The following is a 23,209-nucleotide window of genomic DNA, read 5'->3' as shown; positions in this document are numbered from 1 at the left end:
ACTCAAATAAAAAATTGAATCTCTTTGGCTGTGTTCATTCCCTTTTTTGCGTTCCCTTAAAAAAATACTAGGAAATGAATCCTGGTGCAAAAATATTTGCAAAAAAGACAAATTTAACAATACTAGCAAATATTACCAAAAAAGTCTCTGAGGGGCAGCTGTGTTAGTCTGTACCTGGAAAAACAATGAAGCATCTTAAAGACTAACAGATTTATTTGGGCATAAGCTTTTGTGCATAAAAAACACTTAATTAGATGCATGGAGCCCAGCTTTAAAGACAAAACAGAAGTAAGCATGGAATTTCATTTCCCACAATGAAATCTAGTCTTTTGTACACTTACCTTATACTATACAGATTTCACAGGGGGGACCACTGTTTCTCTAATTGGGGTTCCTGATCCAACAGGGAGTTTCAGGGAGGCAACAAGTTTATTTTTGGGGGGTTGCATGTTTACTTTCATTTTGCCTTCTGAACTGGGTACCCAGAGAGACAGCTGTTGGTTGGGCACATAGCTCTGAAGGTAGTGCCTCACCAGCAGCAGCACAGAAGTAAAGGTAACAATACCCCCCCCCCCAATAATAACCTTCAGATCCCCCAAAACTCCATTTTGGGTCAAGACCTCTATGATTATAACTTTGAGAAATTTTAGATAGAAATAGCTGAAATAATGAAATTTACAGTTTTTAAAATCTTATGACAAAGAAATCAACCAAAATGCACCATTAATTTAGTAGGGCACTATTTATATTTGTATTAGTTTTCCAGGATTTTTATTATTCACTACTTGGTTGACTGGGTCAAATTAAGCTGTCTGACATGGCTCTAAGAAAACAATTTTCTATGTAGTCCATCAGCCAAATCTCTTGATTGTTGCCAGCAACAGGGACAAAAAATGCTGCATTTAACTCAATTTGTTACTTGAAGTATGGATATTAAGGACTAGTCAACTATCCAATAAGCAAATGGTCTATCAGATAGAGGAAGCGTAGGGGGGAAGAGGTAGTACTTCAAAGTGGCAGCGCTGCACAGTTGAGCCTGCTGCTGCTTTGAAACGCGGAGGCGGTGTTCAAAGGGGCAGCACCGCACAGCTGATCCCTGGCTCAGCTGTATGGCGCTGCCGTGAATGGAGCCCAGGATCAGCTGGGGAGTCCCCAGCTCCGTGAGGCATTTCAAATCACTGATCCCAGGCTCTATGCTGTGCTGACACCCTGAAATGCACAAGAGCCCCCACTGGGGACTCTTGTACATTTCAAAGCTGGCACGCCGCGTACACCCCAGAGTCAGCGGGACTTCCTGCTGGCTCTGGGCTGCATACGGAGTTCCGCATTCCTCCTTTGAAATGTACAAGAGCCTCAGTGGGGACTCTTGTACATTTCAAAGAAGGAAAGTGGAAATGCCTCTTGATTAGTTGATGGAAATTCCATTGACTACTTGACTGGTCAATTAATGGTTACTTAACATCCTTAACCTGAAGCAGTATTTTTAATTTGGCTCCCTTTAAAGTAATTTATATTTCCTTATGAATCTTGTCTGATGTCCTTCTGGCTTGTTGAATGAATGATGATTGTAAGTGAATAGAGAAGTTAACTTTTTGGGAATGATTTGATCAAAAATGGGTGCATATTGTGGTGTAGTGTAATCTGCACTGATTTGACATCTAAGTGGGCATGCAAAATCAATGAAGCTACACCTGTCTGGTATTTTTAGAAATCAAATCCAACCTCAGAATAACTTGGTACAAATCACCAAGTGTATGTGGAGTGTTAGGTTAAATTAGGGATGTTAGGTTAAATTATTTCGTTTCTTCCTATTCATTGTTTTCCCTATACCATCATTTTAAATGGCTAATGAATGCCAAATTTGTACATTACAATACTTTGCCTCTTAGAGATGTATTCTGATCATTTTATACCAACATGTAATTTTCACCTGAGTTTGTTACTGCTGAATTTAGTCAATTGAGACTTCCAGGTGTGTTGCACTTCTTTAGTTCAGACTGCATTTGGTTGAATTTGATTCTCTGACGATGGGTTTCATCTGAGATTTGTTAACACTTCCAAATTGCAGCCCAAAACTCTCTCTTCTACAAATAGGCACAATTTCATTTAAGTGTTCTTGCAACTCTTTATACCAGGGTTGAATTTGGCTTGACATCTTTAGTAACATGCATGCTGCTTCTGGCTAATGACTTGTACCTGGGAGTTTCTCAAATGTTGCATCCTTTTAATAGAAGCATTGCTGTCTCCTTTGAGAAATCAGTCCAAAGATCTGAATAAGCAACTGATGAAGCTTGGATTGTACACTGAAGAAAAGAGGCCTATATGAGACTTGACAATTTTCTTTTTTTAATTCCCCTTAGTGGCTTTACTTTCAAATCTGTAAATTCTTCAGCATTTATCCTCAAATACTTGTCATCAACTAATTACAAAGAGGAAGAAAAAACACTAAGGCTATGCCTACACTGCCCCCGTTTTGCGCAAAAAATATGCAAATGAGGCAAAGTGAGGAATATCACCATGCCTCATTTGCATAATTGAGGCTCCATTTTTGCACAAAACGGAGGCTCATTAATTATGCAAACGAGGCACGGCAATATTCCATGCTTTGCCTCATTTGCATATGTTTTTGCGCAAGAGGTGATAGCGTAGACATTGCCAAAGTTATAAATTGTAATGTATCTGTAACCTCAGGGCTTGTCAATCCAAAGCGTGCATAGCAAGCTGGAGTGAATGTCTACCATTTACTAGTATATCACATAGTAACTTGCAGTATTCACATGAGGATCTCAAAGCACTTTACAAATGAATACCAGATTTCAATTTTATTTTCTGAAACAAATATATAGCTTTTTGTCCTAAAATGTCTTGGGATCCAAAAACAAGAAACTCTCAAAGAAAAAGAGATATCTGGGGCTACTCAAAATGAATAAACAGTAAAAATAATTCTTAAAGCATGTCAGTATAGTACACTGCAAGGATATACATCTGTATCTAATCATTAAAAGCAAATAAAATAATTCTGAGGCTGCACTGCTTTTGATGCATTAAAGAACTATTATTGTTAGATAGAACGTATCACTATTCCCCTCCCCCCCCCTCCAAATCAAGCACTGACTTCCGAAATGAAAAGAATCTGGCAATCAGGAGAAATGTCAAATGTTAAGGGGCAAAAATTGAAGTTCTACGATGATAAAAGAATAAGTATAGTCGATGTATCATTAAAAGAATGTATCTATGTTAACCTTACTTCTCTTTAATCGCCTCTCTGACGCTACTTCTCCATCAGGCAGCCCCGATTTATTAAGCTAAAGTATCCCTGGCAGCTTGCACAGCACCTAAAGGACTGGCTAGGAGCTGTACCGCATAGACAGACAGAATTACGCGTTTACAAAGCGGGGCTAAACTTTTTCTTGAGGGGAATGGGTGAAGCTCACAGCACCCGGAACTCTAAGTGGAATCAGACTTGAACCGCGCCCCTATCAGTGCTGAGAACGGCTGGGGACGTGACCGTGGCTGGCCGACGATTAGTGCATGTACGGGGTCAGACCCGGACAGGAGACCCTCCATCAACGCGCTCCCCTGCAGAGGGATTCTCAGCAGGACACGCGAGGTCCCGCCGGGAAGGGCTACGTCGCCTGGCGCCGGCCGGCCAAAGGGCAGCGACGGACACGCCCAGGCCCGGCTACCGTTTGTTCTGTGCCCAAAACGTAGCACGAGCATCTCTGGCACCCGCCACCCACATGGTGGGTGCAGCCCCGCCCCCTCGCGAATGACATGCGAGGCCAAGAGCACACCAGCGGGAAAATTTACAGTGCGCAGGGCAGTTCCATTGGCAGCCTGTTCTCCCTTCGCAAGTCGCCTAGTGGTTTAGCCCAGAGCGGAAGGAAGTGTCTGAGCAAAACGAACAGAGTTCTGCGCGTGGTGGGCTGGCGCATGCGCACGCGCACGCGCACGGGAGGCGTCAGTCTTTACGTACTAGAGCAGTGTCCAGGTTTGCGACCGCTCTTCTCTCTCGCTGTCGGTTGATCCGTTGGTGCTTGGCCCCCGCGGATCGCGCCCCTGACGCAGGAGCATGGCGGACCCGCGCCTCAGGCAGATCAAAATTAAGACGGGCGTGGTGAGGCGGTGAGTGCCCGGGCGCGTCTTCCCCACCGGTCGGGCGCGGGCGCTGGGCCGTGGCTAGGGCCGGCCCGGACTCCACACGGCGGCCGTTATGCTTGGTGTGCGCAGCCCTTAGCTGCGGAGCCCGAACCGGACAGGGCCGGGCGGCAGGTGCCGGCTCCTGGGTGAAGACGGGCTGCAGCCTGAGCGCGGCCTATGTGCCTGGGGTTTGGTTCACAGCCCTGGGCGTCTCTTGTTGCCTTACCGCTGGCTGGCAGGTCTCCTGGCTCGGGCAGGTCTCTTGTTGCCTTCCCCCCTGTGGCTGACTGAGCGAGCAGACATTAGGCGGGTGAGGTAGTATCTTCTGCGGGACCAGCTTCAAGTCCCCTGCAGAGGAGATCCGTGCGGCTCGACAGCTCGTCTCTCTCGTCCCCTATCCAAGGTATTACCTCAGCCACGCCCCCCGTAGGTCTGTAGACTATCTCGCTATTTCTTGCTTTTGCCAAAGAGAATTTATAAAGTGCGATTTGGGATACATAGATCCAATGCAGTTCTGGATCATCTGTAATGCAAGTCTGAACAGTTTCTAACTGCATTGATGACTGCTCTATTGTAACTGGATCTCCTGATGAGGCTGAGTGTAACCAAGCTAGGAAGTTCTTTACCAACTGTGACTTTATCCATATAGCTAATAGTCACTAAGCTATTAAGGTCTTGTACACAACAGGCTCATACACAACAGGCTCAGAGCTTTGTTAGTAACAAACAGCATTCCTCAACGTCCCTGAGTGAAGCATGTATGTTTGTGTTTTGTCATTTGTTGCTCTTTTTGTTAAGAGTAGTAGAGAGGTAGCTGTGTTAGTTTTTCCTTTTGTTTTAGCAAGATCAGACTATGTAGCACTTCAAAGACTAACAAGATGGTTTAATAGGTGGTGATCTTTTGTGGACCAGACCCACTTCCTCTGATCATATTCTTTCAGAGCTCTTTCAGAATATGATCTGAGGAAGTGGGTTTGGCCCACAAAAGCTCATCACCTATAAACCATCTTGTTAGTTTTTCCAAGTGCTACATAGTTTTTCCTTACTGAATGTGTAATATCATATGTAGAAAAGATACAAACCAGAATGCATTTTCTTGGTATTCCAGATCATAACTGTGGGTTAGAACTGTTTACAGCTATGCAGAGAGCAGTGTGACTATTCAGTCATATTAATATCAAAAGCTTCTGTAAAAATCTGAAGCCTTAGAATACTTCGCAGAGTCTTGAAAACACAACTACACTTTACAGTTCTGTATTCAAACCCCGTAGGCAGCATTGATAATTTCTAAAACTGTGTGTGGTGCATTGAAGCCTGTAGCATTGTACCTTTTGGAACTTCATGGAAGCCTTATTTATGTTAATGCAATTTTGGATTATCCTATACTTGCAGGCCATGTTAGTATTCTTCTTTGAGGGGTAACTTCTGCTCCCCAAACAAAATTGCAGGACACCTGATCTTCTCAAAAGAATGAATTTGAGTTTCTTTTATATTCCAGTATTCTCAAAAAAAATCAACTCAAAAGAAGGAAAAGGAGATGGGAGGGCTTGAGAACTGGATCTACTTAACTTCCTTTGGCAACATTCTTACAGTTGGAATTTCTGCCTCCAAGACACAACTGGGTTATCATTTGGCTGATGTCAAAAGTACTGGTTTCAAGTGCCTGTGACATTATAATTCATCTGGAGACTTGATTATTGCTGATTGTAGTTGCTGGGATAGGAGAGCAATTCCTGAGTAGGAACTAAGACCAGGTATCCTGTTCATCATGGAATTGTTTAATATATAATTATGTTTAGCTTTAAAAGTTTCTTCCAATTCAGAATACAGACCTGTTTGTTACCTGCAGGGCCAATGGTTCTGGAATAGTTCAGGAATTACTGATAGATATAGGCTTAGATGGCTATTTGGAATGGTCAGCAAAATAGCATGTCTATGAATATAATGTATACCTTGTGCTAATTCCATCACACAATTCCATTAAAGTAATGGACCTTTCATAGAAACAGGGTCTAGAAGTTGTAGACACTTGAATGTGTTACTACTACTTTCTCCCCTTCCCCTTTCATATGCAAATTAGTACCCTGGTTAGGTCATGAATATACTAGAAGCTACCATTACTCATTTAGATGACCACAACTCTAGTTCTACCAGACTTATTGTCAGTCTTTTCTTGCAGCGTGTATGTGAAAGCTCATAATATTGCTGCCTTGGACATAATTTCTTCTAAGAGTAGAACATGGAAATAAACCTCTAAAATTCCCTTTTTTTCACTTGTGAAATGTCTTAGGGTGTGGACTAGTGCATTGGTGTCCAATTTCTGGAGCCTGACAACTAAGTATATGTGTATTTAAAAAAAAAAAGATGAGGGCAGCAATTGACGCTCTGGGGTAGATTATCTTCCTTGTTCTGTCCCCATTGTGGTGCCCAGGCTACTTACTTTGTTGTCTGTTTTTTAAAGCACCCTTAGACTTAGTGGTTGAGAGAGTTCGTTGCTTCCCCAAAACTAGAAACAAAGATGAGCAATTTACTGTATAGCAGTATCATTGCTGCTATTTACTGTGTAGCAGAGGTCCTCTAAGTGGTATCCTCTCTATTGTGGGTCATGCAGCACCTTACTTATTGGTGAGTTTCTAATTTTGTGTGACAATGCTATTTGTTGTGGCACCAGAAACACTTTTGTTAGGCATTGACCAAAGAAACTTGCAATGGGATTGGGAAGAAATTTGAATCCTTCTGGTCTCAGGGTGTATTTGCTAACAGGTCAAGCTGCTGTCAGATATCTTCTCTTATTTGTAAGACACAAAAAAACTAGAATTTGATAATCAGAAGTGGGTAGACATACTATATTTGTGGCTACTTCCTAACAAGTAATGCTTCTGGTTAGCTAGCCTAAAAGGTTGCTTAATCACTTTAAAGCCACCTTACTCTCAATAAATCCAAGATCAGTCTATTGCAAAGTAAGTGAATTTGTTGACTTTAAAAAACTTTCTTAAATATCTTCTCCATTGCAGATGGGTAATGGTTTTAAAAACTACTGTGAACAAAGTATGTTAAGGGCATACAAAAAAAGCACTGACATTTGCCCATAGTTTCCTTCTGATTAAATGAAAGTGACACCAGTAGATTAGAATGAGACTAAGACAATTCACATTGCAATTGTGTTAGTTTAACTTTAACAATCTTTTAACGCTCTTGTTTAAATGTAGCTGACATACCATAATTACAAATCTACAAGCCTTGATTATAGAATTTTACATCATGAACCTATGGGGAAAGTATTGGGGGTTTTTTGGTTTGGTAAAATAGCCCTCTTAGAAATCACCTTTCCAAAATTGGAATCTTCTAGGTTTGTAGCACTAGGTTTTGTTTTTTATTTGTCCTGTTTTTTTCCTTAAGGCATCATCACTGTTGTGACCAGCTTCTTGATTCAGTCATGTTAATTCTGCCTTTTATTTTTTTTAATACACAATAGTATTAACCTGGAAGTTACAATGAACCGTATTTTTTAAAATATTGAACAGAAAAAATGCTGAATTATTTACTTAACTAGCTAAACTAATTCAGGATCCTCACAATTAGGATTCTGTGTTTTCCCTGCAAGATTTTGATGTGATATATGTGTACTTTGATGTAATATATGAAGCATTTCAGGGAATGCAGATTCTGCTCTTTTGATATTGCAGTAAAACTCCATTGGTCCGGCATCTGACGGTCCGGCACTCCTGATGGTCCGGCACCATCAGGAACCCGGAAGTGCTCCGCAGCTGGACCATTGGAGCTGCTCTGCCTCCAGCTTCCCCTATTCAGCCGCTGCTAAAACTGACCAGCGGCTGAATCGGGGAAGCCCGGGGCAGAGCTGCTCTGCCTCAGGCTTCCTGGAGTCAGCTCTTGGTCAATTTCAGCAGCAGCTGAATCGGGGACGCTTGGGGCAGAGCAGCTGGGGTGCTGCTGGGTTGGTCCCTCACCGCCGCTCCTCGGCGCTACTGGATCAACCCGGCAGCACCCCAGCTGCGCTGCCCCAGGCATCCCCAAGTCAGCCGCTGCTGAAATTGACCAGCGGCTGACTCAGGGAAGCCCGGGGCAGAGCAGCTCTGCCTCAGGCTTCCTGGAGTCAGCTCTTGGTCAATTTCAGCAGCGGCTGACTTGGGGACGCCTGGGGCAGAGAAGCTGGGGTGCTGCCGGGTTGATCCAGTAGCGCCAAGGAGTGGTGCTGCGGGACCAACCCAGCAGCACCCCAGCTGCTCTGCCCCAGGTGTCCCCAAGTCAGCAGCTGCTGAAATTGACCAAGTGCTGACTCCAGGAAGCCCGGTTGCTCTGCCCTGGGCTTCCTGGAATCAGCTGCTGATCACTTTCAGCAGCAGCTGAATTGGGGACGCTTGGGGTTCTTAAGTTGATTCTGTATGTAAGTCGGAACTGGCGGTCAGTTTCAGCAGTGGCTGAATCTGGACGCCAGTTCCGACTTACATACAGATTCAACTTAAGAACAAACCTACAGTCCCTATCTTGTACGTAACCCGGGGACTGCCTGTACCACGTCCCCTGCTCCAACCAGCAGAGTTGGGGCCACATTAGTGAGGTGTGGTTTTTTTGCATTTCCCTTGTGTGGCCCCAACTGACTTTTCTGTGGGTCAGTGACTCAAAAAGGTTCCCTGCCCTTCTCATAAATAAAGACAATGCAAAAACTTTTTGTGTTTGACATAGTCTTTTGTTTAAAAATGAAGCCTGGACAACAAACCCCCAATTGGGGCCAAGCCCCCAGCTGAGCACAGCATCATAACACTCCTGCACTCCCCCTTCCTCTAGACCCTAGATCTGAGCCTATCATACACTGGAACCCCCTGCCCTGAGCCCCTCACATACCCCAACCCAAATTCCTGCATCCTTACATCCACAAGCCTGTAGCTTGCTTAGTAGCCCAACCCTCCATCTGACCTCAACACTCCCCAGCCTGGAGCTCCCTCCCCGAGCCAGCGTCCCCTTCTCCACCTCCTCCTGCATCCAAATTTCCTCCCAGAGCTTGCACCTCTCACCCCTTCCCACACCCAAATCCCTCATTCCCATCCCAGAGCCCACACATCCTGTCTCAACCCAGTGAGAGTACGGCTAGACTGCAGAAGTTTTTCCAGGATTCCAGAGATCCTGGAAAAATTCTTCTGCATCCAGGAATGTGTGTGTTCTTCTGTTTTTTTAGTGGACAAGCAAATATGCTCTTTTGGTAACCCCTATATTCCTTGTTTCACGAGGAATAAGGGGGCTGCCAAAAGAAGGGGTTTTTCTGACATTTGGTCCAGTCTAGACAGGCCAAATGTTGGAAAAATCTCTTCCCACAGAAGAATCGGGGGGAGGGGGGGAAGTGGCAGTGTATCAGGGCTGGGGGTAGCAAGTGATGGAGAGGAGAGAATAGAGAGGGCGGGGCTTCAAGGAAGAGGTGGGGTCGGGGGGGGGGTAGTAGATCTTTGCTTGTTCTGAGATTTTAAAAGTGATCTTGAGTGTAAAAAAGTTGGAGACCACTGGTATACAGTATGTTTTTCATAAGACTCCTGCTTCGTTCAGCACACAGGCTGGACCTGCTCTTGAGATGAATCAGGGATTGAGTTGTGGGAAGAGGCTGTCTATAGACCCCCCACTTCATTTTAATGTGTACATTGCATAGAGAATGAGGCAGAACACAAGTAGTGAGTAGCTATTTACTAAGCAAACACCATCCATTCTGCACCGAATGGGGCAGAGTTCTTTAGGGAGGAAAAAATAGTACAGGCAGTCCCCGGGTTACGTACAAGATAGGGACTGTAGGTTTGTTCTTAAGTTGAATCTGTATGTAAGTCGGAACTGGCATCCAGATTCAGCCGCTGCTGAAACTGGCCAGCGGCTGACTACAGGAAGAGTCTGAGGCTGAATCTGGATGCCAGTTCCGACTTACATACAGATTCAACTTAAGAACCCCAGGCGTCCCCAAGTCAGCTGCTGCTGAAACTGATCAGCGGCTGATTCCAGGAAGCCCGGGGCAGAGCAACTCTGCCTCGGGCTTCCTGTAGTCAGCGCTGGTCAGTTTCAGCAGCGGCTGACTTGGGGACGCCTGGAACAGAGCAGCTTGGGTGCTGCTGGGTTGCTCCAGTAGTGCCGCTCCTCGGCGCTACTGGACCAACCCAGCAGCACCCAAGCTGCTCTGCCCCAGGCGTCCTGATTCAGCCACTGCTGAAACTGACCAGAAGTGGCTGAATCAGGACGCCTGGGGCAGAGCAGATGGGGTGCTGCCGGGTTGGTCCAGTAGCGCCCAGAGCGGCGCTACAGGACCAACCGGCAGCGCCCCAGCTGCTGTACCACAGGCGTCCGGAGCAAAGCCGCGGAGCACAGGGGCAGCGGGACAGCCCAGACGCACCGCGGCTGTCCCGCTGCCGGCGTGCTCCGTGGCTTTGCTCCGCTTTGCTCCCCGTCTCCCTGGTCTGCTGGAAACCAGCAGACCAGGGAGATGGGGAGCAAAGCCGCGGAGCACGCTGGCAGCGGGACAGCCGCGGTGCGTCTGGGCTGTCCCGCTGCCCCTGTGCTCCGCGGATTTGCTCCGCGGATTTGCTCCGCTTTGCTCCCTGTCTCCCTGGTCTGTTGGTCTCCAGCAGACCAGGGAGACGGGGAGCAAAGCCGCTGTGACGGCGCGTTGGGGGTCCCCTGTCTCCTGCACCCCGAAATGGCACAAACAGACTGCACCAGCTGGTGGAATAGAGGAAGTTTATTGCCTCTCCAGGATATAGCACAGCACAGATGTAATCTGGTCACAGAGCTGGGCTAGGATGCCTCAGGCCCCCTTGAGATGGGGGGAGACTGGGCCCCTAAACTCCAGCCCCTTTCCCTAGGCTGTCTCCTCCATGCTCCCAGACAGCAACTAACCCACACTCTTCCAGCTCTGCCCCCCAGCCAGGGCAGCATTCCCCCTTCCTTTGTTCCTCTCCATGGGGGGTGTCTGGTTCTACAGGTTTGGCGTCACCTTTGCATAATGAGGTTTTCCCTGCTGGGTCTTGCTCCAGACAGCAGAGGTCACCACAGCCCAGCAAGTACCCCCACTACGTCACAGCCGCGGAACACGCCGGCAGTGGGACACCCGCGGCGCGTCTGGAAACCAGCAGACCAGGGAGACGGGCAGCAAACCCCGTTCGTAACGGGGATCCGCGTAACTCGGGGACTGCCTGTATGTAACTGAAAACTCACGCGACAATATTTCTCAAAATGATCTTCAAAGCCACTTTGAGAAACCTGCTAACTGGCTGATCCTGTGTGTTTATTTACCAGCTCCATGGCCACAGAATCTCATGGCTCCCCTTGGCTGCAAACAGCGAACCGGAGACAGTGGGAGACATGAGACTTCGTGGCCACAGAAGTAAATAAACACACCGGAATAGCCATTAGCAGGTTTCTCAAAGTGGTTTTGCGGACCACTTTGAGAAAAACTGGCCTAAGGGATGAATTAAGATTGCACAGGGAAGTATTAATGTTGTTTTCACAAGTTACTTTCACTGTTCATTATATACTTAGGGTACTTGGTGAAAGTCATGTTGATCCAGTACAGTATATTCAAAACAACTTCAGCAATTCTATCATCTGTGTTTTTTTTCATAGCTGCTAGGTTCTTTTATCACTGGTAGGGAACAATACAAGCACTGTGACTTAGTTTTCAAGCAGCCATGTTCTGTTTCATATGTGTTCAGAATGTTCTGGCAACCAAAACGTTTGAGTTGGTAACTTGTACCTTGCTTCCATTGTCTTTTTAAAGAATTGTATATCCTTTCAAGGGTTCATTTGGTTCAGCATCAAAATGGAAGATATTGGGAAAAAAATTAAGAACATGAGATCTGCTGCAAGCTAGATGGGATTACTCATCTGGGCCAGATGAGTGTTTCTGTTGTTCTATTTTTGGAGACAGTGTTCTTCATTTGTCAGCTTCCATCTTTCTTTCTAGAATCCCCTCCCTCTGCAACATCAGAAGACAGGATAAAGGGCAACATTTCAGATGCAGACTAACTCCAGTATCCATTGCTTCACTCCTCTTCTAGGCAAAAGATAAATTAGATTTGGTATATACTTGCTTTCTTTTCTTTCATCCATTTCCTTACATCATGGGGTAGAATTATGGATCATTGAATGCTAAGAGGCTGTTCAGTTTGGTTGCCTGATCCAGTTCATTAAACCAGCCAACCTTTCTTCCCATTCCTTTTTTTTTTTGATTCTTCTCAAAAGATGCCACTTGTTGCAGATGTACCCAGAAGGTGTGAATGGGGAACAGGGGATTGAACATTTGACGATGATCTGTTGTGTTCATTCCCTCTGAAGCCACCTGACGTTGGCCATTGTCTGAAAACAGGATACTGGGCTTGATGGACCATTAGCCTCCCCCAGTATTAGGGATGTAAGTGATTAGTCGACTACCCGATAAGCATATGTTTATCGGGTAGTTCAGTAGTGACTTGACAGTTCCCCCTCCCCCGGCTTCCTTTATCAGAGAGAGGCAGCAAGGATGGGAGGGGGAGCTGGCTTAAATGCCAGTTCCCTCCAGTACTGTCTCCTCAGGGGTCAATGGAAGTAGAGGTGCAGCAGGGAAATGGCGTGACGCACCTGCACCGGTCCAGCTGCTGTGCCTCTCCTTTTGAAATGTAGCAAGAGCCCAAAGGGAGAGGCAGTGTGGGGAACCTGGGGCAAGCGGGGACTCAAGTAGTTCCTGCTTGCCGCAGTTCTGCCTCTCCTTTGAAATGTAGCAAGAGCCATGGGGCTCTTGCTTGAATGCCTGCTGCTCTTCTGCCTTTTAAATGTATTAAGAGCCACATGTGGCTCCTACCATATTTAAAAGGCAGAGGCACAATGGGAACAGTGAGTGCCTCATCCCTTATCAACTGATTGAGTAGTCAATGGAAATTCCATTGACTACTCAATTAGTTGATTAATAAAAATTTAACATCCCTACCAAGTATGGCTGTTCTTATGTTTATATGGGTTCAGAGATTCCTAGCATGCAGGAAGGTGAATCTCTTAAAGGCACTGCATACTGTGGGTGTCAGGGTATCTGCTCGTCTCCGTAGCAAGACAACTGACTGGTGGTTTTTTTGCAGTGCCCATGGCAAACCTTGGAGAAATCCTGAAAATGCACTAATTTCAGTGTGTGGGAGTGCTGATAAATGGGAACAGATCTACTGTGATACCTGTCCAGAAAAAACAATCATTTATTGGTTCTATCTTGACTCTACACAAGTCAAGGCTTTTCTTTGAGGAAAATATTTGTGGATTCAGTTTCTGAAAATAAAACTGGGAAAGACAGTGAAGATATTTTTAGGACTGATTAAGTCAGGGAGTTACTGTTTCCTGAATATATTTTTATACATTCTTAGATTCCATCAAACAAGGATGTAACTGGTGGCCCTCTGTAATGAAATTGTGAAATTTTTACTTGGCTATTCATATGAATTCAGGTGACTTATGTTTTTTGAATTAATAACTTTATGCACTGCAAAATTGGAATATTTAATATACTTAATCCTTAAATTAGAAAAGTAAAAATATTTGAATGATCAAATTAACAGTTTGAATGCTAGAGTCATGCTGGGTCTAAATTTTTTTTTGTACCTCATTCAAATTACAGATTGACTACCTGTCAGCCCTTCCGATCAGCTAATTGCTTTAGGTTCCTAAAGCATTGTTTTCTTTACCTCAGAGAATCTGACTTTTTCTAAGCATGAAGATTCTTCTGTATTCCACAGTATCTTTTATGTTGGTATTTAAGTTGGCTCGTATAAATATTCTATGATGATAATTACACTGTATCTTGTGAAGATTACAGTTTATACTATCTTATATCCTTTGTTTATAATGATGAACCTCTGGGAAATCAGAAATAAAACAGGAATGAGCATTGGTGTATGTTGAGTTCAGATTCATTTTCTGGAATTCCACTGCAAACAAGTCTGTTTTTCATATCTGACTGTTAATTTTAGTAATATCTGTGTTACAAGATGGTAATGTAAGTGGATATATTAAAATGTGTGCTCTTTTTACCAGCCAGCTAAATTGGGTTGTGTGTCTCTGTTGTGGGATTTGACATCAGCAATTTCAAAGAAATGTTATCTTTTAGTATTAGATTATTTTTACACTTCTGTTCTGGGCCTTTTTCAAATGTGAGCTGTGGGCTGACAATGTTGGTGAACTTAAAATGCTTGCATATAAATATAACTTCTCTTATATGAAAAAAACCTAATTTTTTAATTTGGTGTATTGATACATTTTTTTACCTAATTGTACTGTTTCAAATGGAAACTATAAAACGGAGGGGATGGGCATTGGAAGTCGTTCGTGCTATTTAGAGAATTTATAAATGAAAAGTTACATTCCAAACAAGGAGCTACATTTTGGGGGGGGAGGAGGAGGGGAGTTATTTTTAATAGAGATGTCAGAAGGAATTTAAATGTATTACTTCAGTAGTTAACGATCAAATGTACAGAACGGGATAAATGAAGATATGGTTGAAGGAAATTAGTTTAACATTTTGCCTTGACTCTTTTTATGAAATGAATATTTAGGAAGCATGAATTCTGTGTAAATATAAAGTAGTTTACTGAAGGATACAGGGTAGAGATGTGCATTATGACTGTAAGTGGGAAAACTAGATGTCAATTTCAAATACCGCTATACTAAAGGGGACAGATTCTTTAAAAGGGTAACTGTTTTATTATTGGAAAAGGAATGTCCTGTCTTTGAAATAATTTGTGAGGAAAACAGTAAAACTCACATTATTCTCATCTCTCTCCAGTTTCCATATTGCATAAACTAACTTTAGTAGCATGCTACATGTAGGAATATTTTCATACTTGCAATATTCATCAACTAACAGAGATGGAAGAATAGAATTCTCAGTTTTTAAAAAAAGGCAAATAATGAAGATAAAACTAATCACTGACGTTTCTTAGGTTTCTTTCAGTGATAGCGGACATTTTTCCAGATACTTTACTAGACTGTAGTACCTGCTAAATGTAAAATAAGACATGCTGCTGAGACCTCGGTGCAAGTCACCTGAGTTAACTTTTCAGTGAAGACACCCATGTAGGACATGTCTACACAACTAAGTTTTGTTGTCAAAAATCACCTTTTGGAAACAAAACTCCAGTAGTGTTTACCACATTGCCCAAGTATCCATTCTGGCTAGTGCTTTGAACTCTGCTGCCCTGCAGCCAGGTACACAGTAAGGAAGTAATAGGAAACTGTTTACATGGTTAGCCAATAAGCCTGGGCTTATCTGTTATTATGAACAGTTATTGGCAGGATTCCACCCTGCTCCGGGGAGGGCTGCCTGCCACCCCATGCTACTGCTTCTGATACAGAGGCAGCAGTGCTGGGCGGCAGCCAGTACATGCCAGGAACCAGCTTAAAAGCCAGCGGGCTGGCTGCCACCCTGCGCTGTGGGTGTGTGTAACTGCTGAACTTTTCAGTGGTTACCTGGTTATCCAACTACTTATTTTACACAGTAATCCGCCCCTTACCCTCACAAGACTCGGGAACTTTAAATTCCATTTCCTGATCGCTAGCTCAGCATGGAATGTTCTCATAGTGGCATCTTAGCTGGCCATGATCAACCATCACTACAGTATACCTAAAGATGCGTACATGATGCACCTTTCCAGACCACCTCGCATTTGTGAAATGCCCACGATGAGCCCTCCAAACACTTGCAGCAACATCGAGAAGTATCCTTTCCTGCTGATGCATGCTATGGCAAGGTGAGCTGGCACTACAATTGGAATGTGTGTGCCATCGATTGCCCCACCACAGTTAGGAAAGTCCATCTGCAAAGCCAGCCACAATGTCGTACACATTTCCAGAGTTATGGTCCTCATAGCATAATGTGTCGTCTTTCCCTGCAAACTTGTAATAATGCAGCCCCAAATTCCCCCCCCCCCTCAAAAAACTTATTTGCAACAGACCAATAGCAATCAAGGGTTGCCAACTTCTACACTGCAATTTCCACATGCTTTTCTACTAAAAGGGCAGCTCTCATTCTGGTGTCCTAGCACTGCAGTATGGGGACCAGCTCAGCATACGGCTCCAAGAAGGTTGCTTTATGTAGCCACTGGTCTTCACCTCACAGCGTGACAATGCGATCCCACTACTCAATGTTTTCCCTAACCCACAGGCGATGGTGTGTCCATCTGATGCAGGCCAGATCTTCTGTCTTGATGGGCTAGATCTGGCTTGCAGGCCGTATCCTACCCTTCCTTAGACTAATTGCTGTTCCAATGTCATCAGCTTTAGAGATGAGGCAATATTATGCTTCCTACACTGGGCAGTATTTTAAAAACAAACGCCATTATTTTTCAACAAATAGTCTGGTAGCACTTTAAAGACTAACAAAACATGTAGATGTATCATGAGCTTTCATGGGCACAGCCCACTTCTTCAGTTGACCAGAGTGTTGGATTTCCAGAACCAAGAATAGATGGGGGAAGGAGGGTTGGGAAGGAGAAAAAGAGGCAGTGGGAAGATAAGTTTCAAAGGGGAAGCCGAGCCAGGCGGTAACAGGAAAAACTGAAAAACAATAGATAGTCTATTAGCACCTTAAAGACTAGATAGTTAAGAGAGATAAGAACCATTAATTTGCACTTGGAGAGGAAGAGTACTAACAGATTCTACGCCGACCTCAAGAACCAGTGGCACCTTCATTGTTTGGTTGGTTGAGAATGTCCCAGCCATCCAGTATCGCGATTTAAAGCATCTGCATGAGAATTAAACTTGTGAATGAAGTGGAGTTCCAATCCTTCTCTGTATATTTGGTTTGTGGAATTGGTCTATAACAAAACACAACTTGGAGATCCCTTTGAATGTCCAGGTAGGTTAAAGTGGTCCTCAACAGGTTTTTGTGTGTTCCCTTTTCGGATATTTGATTTGTGTCCAGTAATTCTTTCTCATAGGGACTGTCCAGTTTGTCCAGTATATATTGCAGTGGGGCATTGCTGGCATTTGATGGTATAAATCTGTGTTTCTCAACCCTTTTTATAAAGTACCCCCTTTAAAAATATATATATAATTATCCCCAGTACTTACAGTTTTCAGACACACAGTTTTTTTTCTACCATTTCAACACATTTGTTTAGACAACTTAATTGTAGCCAGGTGGGCGATGAAATTTTTGGGTGTAAAATGTACAAAAATAATAAAGTGCTATAAAACTTAAAACACAAATACAGTTTTTTCCAAATTTCAGTTGTTGATGTACCCCCAGACTTCTGTCGAGTACCCCTAAGGATACTTGAACCACTGGATGAGAAACACTGGCATAGATCACATTACTGGATGTGCAGTTAAATGAGACTCTGATTTGGTGGCTGGTGTGGTTGGGTCCAGTGATGAATTCGCTTGTATAGATATGTGGGCAGAGTTGACACTGAGGCTGATTGCAGGGCTGGGTTCCTGGATGCCTATGATGTAGCTGTGTAGCATGGTTACCAGGAAAAAATTGTTTCAGGTTGGGGGGGTTGTCTGTAAGCGAGAATAGGCCTTTTCCCCAAGGTCTGTGAGAGTGAGGGGTAATTTTCCAAGATAGGTTGTAGATTGTGGATAATGTGTTGGTGAGTTTTAAGTTGTGGGCTGTAAGTAATGACAAGTGGAATTCTGTTGTTCTCTCTTTTGGCTCATCTGTTTTTTCACTTCTCCAGGTGGGTATTTCAGTTTTAGGAATGCTCTATATAGATCCTGTAGGTGTTTGTCTCTGTCTGTGGGATCGGAGCAAACCCGGTTGTATCTTAAGGGTGTGGCTGTATACAATAGATTGAAAAATGTTTCTGGGATAAGCTGGAGGCATGAAGTTAAGTGTAGTGGTGGGTAGGTTTCCGATATAGGGTGATGGAAATTTGTCCATCTAATTGTACTGTGGTGTCAAGGAAGTGGATTTCTCATGTGGACTTATCCAGGCTGAAGTTGATGGTGGGGTGGAAGTTGTTGAAATCCTAGTGAAATTCCATTATTTTTGAAAACTATGGGAAATTAGTAAGTTAAATGTGCAATTGATTCTATCCACTCTCCAAAACAGTGTGGTGGTGGGATGGGGGATGTAAACCTTGCTATTACTGCGTATTGTCTTATGCCGATACCAAGAACAAATATTAACCAGGTAAACGGCTAGAGAATTACAGAACCATGAATAACATATACTAGAGAATTATAAAAAAACCAAATCATGGCAGGCAAGTCTGGTCACTTTTGTTGTTAGAATTTCAAAATTACTGGACACACAGAGTGCAATAGACATGAAGTACCTGAATTTGATTAAAAAATTTTAAATAGCATCTCAATCTTATTTGTATTTTTCAAATTGACTTGGGTATGAGCATTGTTGTAGTGGTTTAAAATCTTGTTGAAAAAGCTTTTAAATGTTAAGCATTGGGTTGTGAGGAGTTATTGAGTGCTGCAGAGATTGGTGTTATACACTGTCTCATTTAAAGTCTTGAACAATTTATTATGCAATTAAGTTTGGAGATTTTGTTAATACTTGTGAGAACAAATAGATTAGTACAAAGGCATCTGGAAATTTTTGGCCAGTATACTTGAGTGAGCTGAAAAGATGCAAATGGGAAAACAATTTGCAGCACAAAATATTCAGCGCAGGAAGTATGGAAAACAGGAAATACTGAGATTCTTGGGGTGATTACAGATTTGGAGATGATAAAGTTTGCTGTGAGATATGGCAGCATAAATAAGGAATTTTTGGACAGTGTCATATCATGACCCCGAGAAGGGACATTACAGAGGTTGTTCCTAGAATTCTGTGTTTGGTTTTGATAACCTTGATATCCGGAGAAGTTAATAAATTTGAGTGGAATTGAGAAAAGAGTAGCATATTAAGAAGCTAAAATATTTGACTAATTAACCAATATTAAAGAAAAGCCCACATTTTCAAATTTTGCCTTAAGTTAGGCATCTAAATATACATGGCCTGCTTTTCAAAGATGCTGGCCATCTGTAGATCCCCAGGGCATAAATACCATTGAAATTATTTACACTGCAAGTTCCTTGGTGCAGAAACCATCTTTGTTCTGTGGGTGTTTTTTTTTTTTTTTTTTTTTTACAGCATCTAGCACAGTGGGGTTCTGGTCCATAACTAGAGCATGGAGGCACTACAGCAATAAAAATCCTGTAATTAAATGTAATAGACACCATTGGTTTCCTATACAAATTTTGGTAGTACCAGTTGCAAAAGCAGACTTGCTACTGTCTCTAATGAATCAGGACTTTTCTAAATCATTCTACTCTGATCCAAAAGGATTTTTCTGTGAGAAAGCTGTTCAGTTTTTTGTAGCTGCTGAACTTGGCTCAATCTTCAATGGGAACAGAGGATTTTGAAGGCAGTCTCCTTCACAGACATAGACGTTTGTGAGGATCAGACTTCTTCCTTGAATTAATTTGGAAAATTTCTCCTCTAGGATTAACATAAGACCAGCCATACTGGGTCAGACCAAAGGTCCATCTAGCCCAGTATCCTGTCTTCCGACAATGGTCAATGCTAGGTGCCCCAAAGAGAATGAACCAAACAGGTAATCATCAAGTTTTGGGATTTTTTTTTATTATTATTCTCACTTGTGTGGTCCCCATCTGCTTTTTTTTTTTCCTGTGGGTCAGCTACCTCCCATCCAAAAACGTTCCCCACTCCTGCCATAAATAAAGAAAACATGGAAGCCTTTTGTGTTGGACATATTTTACTTTACTTAAAATGAAGTTTGATAAACTTCACATGAGAGTTAAAATGCTTAATGTGTTTCATAATTTAAATTAAACCGTTTTCCCTGTCTGCAACTGATTCAGAAAATAACATCACTGTACCCAGCCTGCCCTTGCCTCCCCTTTCCTTCCCCCTCGCCGTGGCACACAGATCCTTGAATAAGTTAAATCTTGGTATGCCGCTTCTGAAAGGTTGCTGACCCCTGCACTAAAAGGTAAGCTCTGCATCTTTCTTTATTAATTAAGCTGCTGTTAGTAGGACTGTCATTGACTTTAAAAGGTATCACCGGCATTTGGACCCCATACATAGAGGTGAATAAGTCAAATCTCAGCAATCCACATCTGAAAGGTTGTTGACCTCTTTTTAACCAGTTATCAATCCATGAGTGACCTTGCCTCTTATCCCATGACAACTCTCTTTGCTTAAGAGCTTTTGATGAGGGATCTTGTCAAAGACTTTCTGGAAATCTAAGTACACTATACCCAATGAATTCCCATTGGCCATATGCTTATTGATGCCCTCAAAGAACCCTAGTAGATTAGTAAGGCATGATTTCCTTTTACAGAAACCATCTTGATTTTTTTTCCAACGCAATTCATGTTCATCTATGTGTCTGGCAATTATGATCTTTACTATAGTTTCAACTAATTTGCCTGGTACTGTTGTTAGATTTACTGCTCTGTAATTGACAGGATCACATTAGCTGTCTTCCAGTCATTTGGTACAAAAGATGATTTAAAGCATAAGTTACAAACCACAGTTAAAAGTTCTGCAATTTTACATTTGAGTTATTTTAGAACTCTTGGGTGAATGCCATCTGATCCTGGTAACTTGTTACTGTTTAGTGTATTAATTTGTTCCAAAACCACCTCTGACACCTTAATCTGCAACAGTTCCTCAGATTTGTCACCTAAAAAGTATGACTCAGGTTTAGGAATCTCCTAGCATCCTCAGCCATGAAAGCTAATGCAAAAAATTAATTTAGTTTCTCTGCAATTACCTTATCATTCCTTGAGTACTTCTTTAGCATCTTGATCATCCAATGGCCCCACTGGTTGTTTAGCAGGATTCTTGCTTCTGATGTACCTAAAAAAAGATTTGCTATTAGATTTTGGCTAGCTGTTCTTCAAATTCCTTTTTGGCTTATCATATTTTTACACTTCAGTTGACAAAGTTTATACTCCTCACTAGATTTAACTTCCACTTTTTAAATGATGCCTTTTTATCTCTTTCTGCTTCTTTTACTTGATTGTTAAGCCATAGTGGTGCTTGTGTTTTTATTCTCTTTAGGGATGTTGGCTATCATGTAGTTGACTAGTTGTGTAACCGCATGAAATCTCAGTGGTTACACAACTATTTGATTGGCCCCAAGGGCGTTGCTGGCAGCCAGTGCGCACTCGACCCCACTTCTGGGGAATCCCCTGCCACTCTGCAGGGTGGCAGACGGAGCCAGTTCACAAAGTTTAAAAACCAACTTCCTGCACAAACCGGCTGCCTGCTGCCCCGTGGTGCTGCATGGGTGGCAGCAGCCCCTGTCTTCAGGGAGCTTGGGACCCCCTCCCCCTCATAGAGGCTGCTGCCGTGAAGCAGCCTCTGTCCACCGTGGGCCCAGGCTATACAGCAGCCTACCTTGCCAGCTCCCTGGCTCCTCCCTCCCACCCCCCCCATGCTGCTGCCTCTCAGGTGGATCTGGTGCTCATGGGGAGCCAGCTTTTAAGCCAGCTCCTCACAGGAGCTGGCTCCTGCTCCCCGCTTGCTTCCTCTGATAGAGGCAACAAGGGGGGGGGGGGGAATGTATGTAGTCAACAAGATTAACCAATAAGCCTAGGCTTATTGGTTCATCGCATAGTTGACTATACATTTAAGTTGAGCCTCTATTATGGTGTCTATTGAAAAGTTTCTGCGCAGCTTGCAGGGATTTTACTTTTGGCACTGTACCTTTTTAATTTCTGTTTGTCACCTCATTTTTTATATGGGTTCCCTTTCTGGAATTAAATGCCACAGTGTTGGGCTGCTGTGGTGTTTTTCTCCTTACAGCGATGTTAAATTATGATCACTATTTCTAAGTGGTCCAGCTATGTTTTCACCTCTTGATTAGATCCCTTGGAGGAAGAAATGGAGCTCTTACGTTTTTGCCAAATAGACATTTTTTGAATGATCCTTTGAGATCATACAAATATGTCAGCCAAGAAATAGCCGTCTAATTATATTTGTTCACTGATCTGCATGATTCACCTTTAGCTAACCATCTCACTAAAGTTTACTTTGATTTGCCATCTTCAGAGAGTATTGTGAATTCAGATCTCAAAAATAATGGCATTAGCAGCAGACTTGTCCTAAAAGGGAACACTAAACTTGCAGTCCTTTCTGTACCATAATATGCATGAACCAAATTAGACACTGTAGGCCAGATGGCATCTGGACATTGAGACTTCAAACCCCATTAAGTGAATATAAAGAACACATAATTTTTTATTTCCCCTAGAAACTTCAGTGCTTAAGTTCTTTTGTAGATTTGTCAAAAAAACAGAATAGGAAAAGGCTGTGGGATTTTTGTGTTTTGATTTTTACTTTCATCACCAGTGTCCCCAGAGTCATTTCAGCAATCTGAAAATGGTTCAAGAATGTCAGATTGGTGGTGGTAAGAACACATTTGTCCATAAGGCTCCTTGTTCTAGGACTTGATAATGCACTGTTTAACAAGATCAGGCAATTATTCAAAGGAAGGCTGCTTCAGCCTGCAGAGATAGGTGAGTGGGAACAGTACAACCTTCCTTTTGGCTAAATGTTAGCTTAATCATTTTACTCCATTTTCAAAACCAACGATCAGATTATTTGCTTGTCTTAAATCTGTCACTTGGCACCACTCAATCCTTTTATTTTCTTACACTCAGCATACAGACCATATACCAGAATGGCAAAAGATCGGAAAAGAATGTTCAATGAAACTTTTAAAGGAGGTTCTTCAACATTATTCTCATTGGGCTTATAAGCAATGTTCCCTCTAATCTTTTACATCCACACAGATTTATTCCATCCATATGCAGAATAAATTTGTGCCCCAAAGCATGTGTGAATATGCACTGCCAGTAGAAACAAAAAACCTAACTGTGGGTGCTCTGCTAATAGTTTGAGCGTCATTTGAATCTCTCTTGCGTGGCCACACAAGTTCACTGCTTAGAGGGAACATTGCTGGTGAGATCTTGGCCTGATCAGAAATAGGGATGTAAAAGTGTAGTCGATTAACTGATAAGCAAAAGCTTATAGGTTAATGCTATAGACTACACACATTTCCCTCCCTTCCCGCCCCCACACACTTGCCAGTAA

General features: G+C 43.0%; 1 protein-coding gene across 1 annotated transcript in view; it reads left to right on the top strand.

The window, feature by feature from the left end:
• The first annotated feature begins 3,938 nt into the window (after positions 1–3,938).
• The window catches only part of TBCA (tubulin folding cofactor A), a 57,259-nt gene continuing 37,988 nt past the window's right edge, over positions 3,939–23,209 (top strand). Inside the window, exon 1 of the mRNA XM_075932319.1 lies at positions 3,939–4,125. Coding sequence (XP_075788434.1) covers positions 4,073–4,125 — 53 coding nt within the window. The 5' untranslated portion in view covers positions 3,939–4,072. The remainder of the gene's footprint in view (positions 4,126–23,209) is intronic.

This window comes from Pelodiscus sinensis, chromosome 6, assembly GCF_049634645.1.
Source record: "Pelodiscus sinensis isolate JC-2024 chromosome 6, ASM4963464v1, whole genome shotgun sequence".
NCBI lineage: Eukaryota > Metazoa > Chordata > Testudines > Trionychidae > Pelodiscus > Pelodiscus sinensis.
The sequence above is the reverse complement of the archived record's forward strand: the minus strand, read 5'-3'. Positions and strand labels throughout refer to the sequence as shown.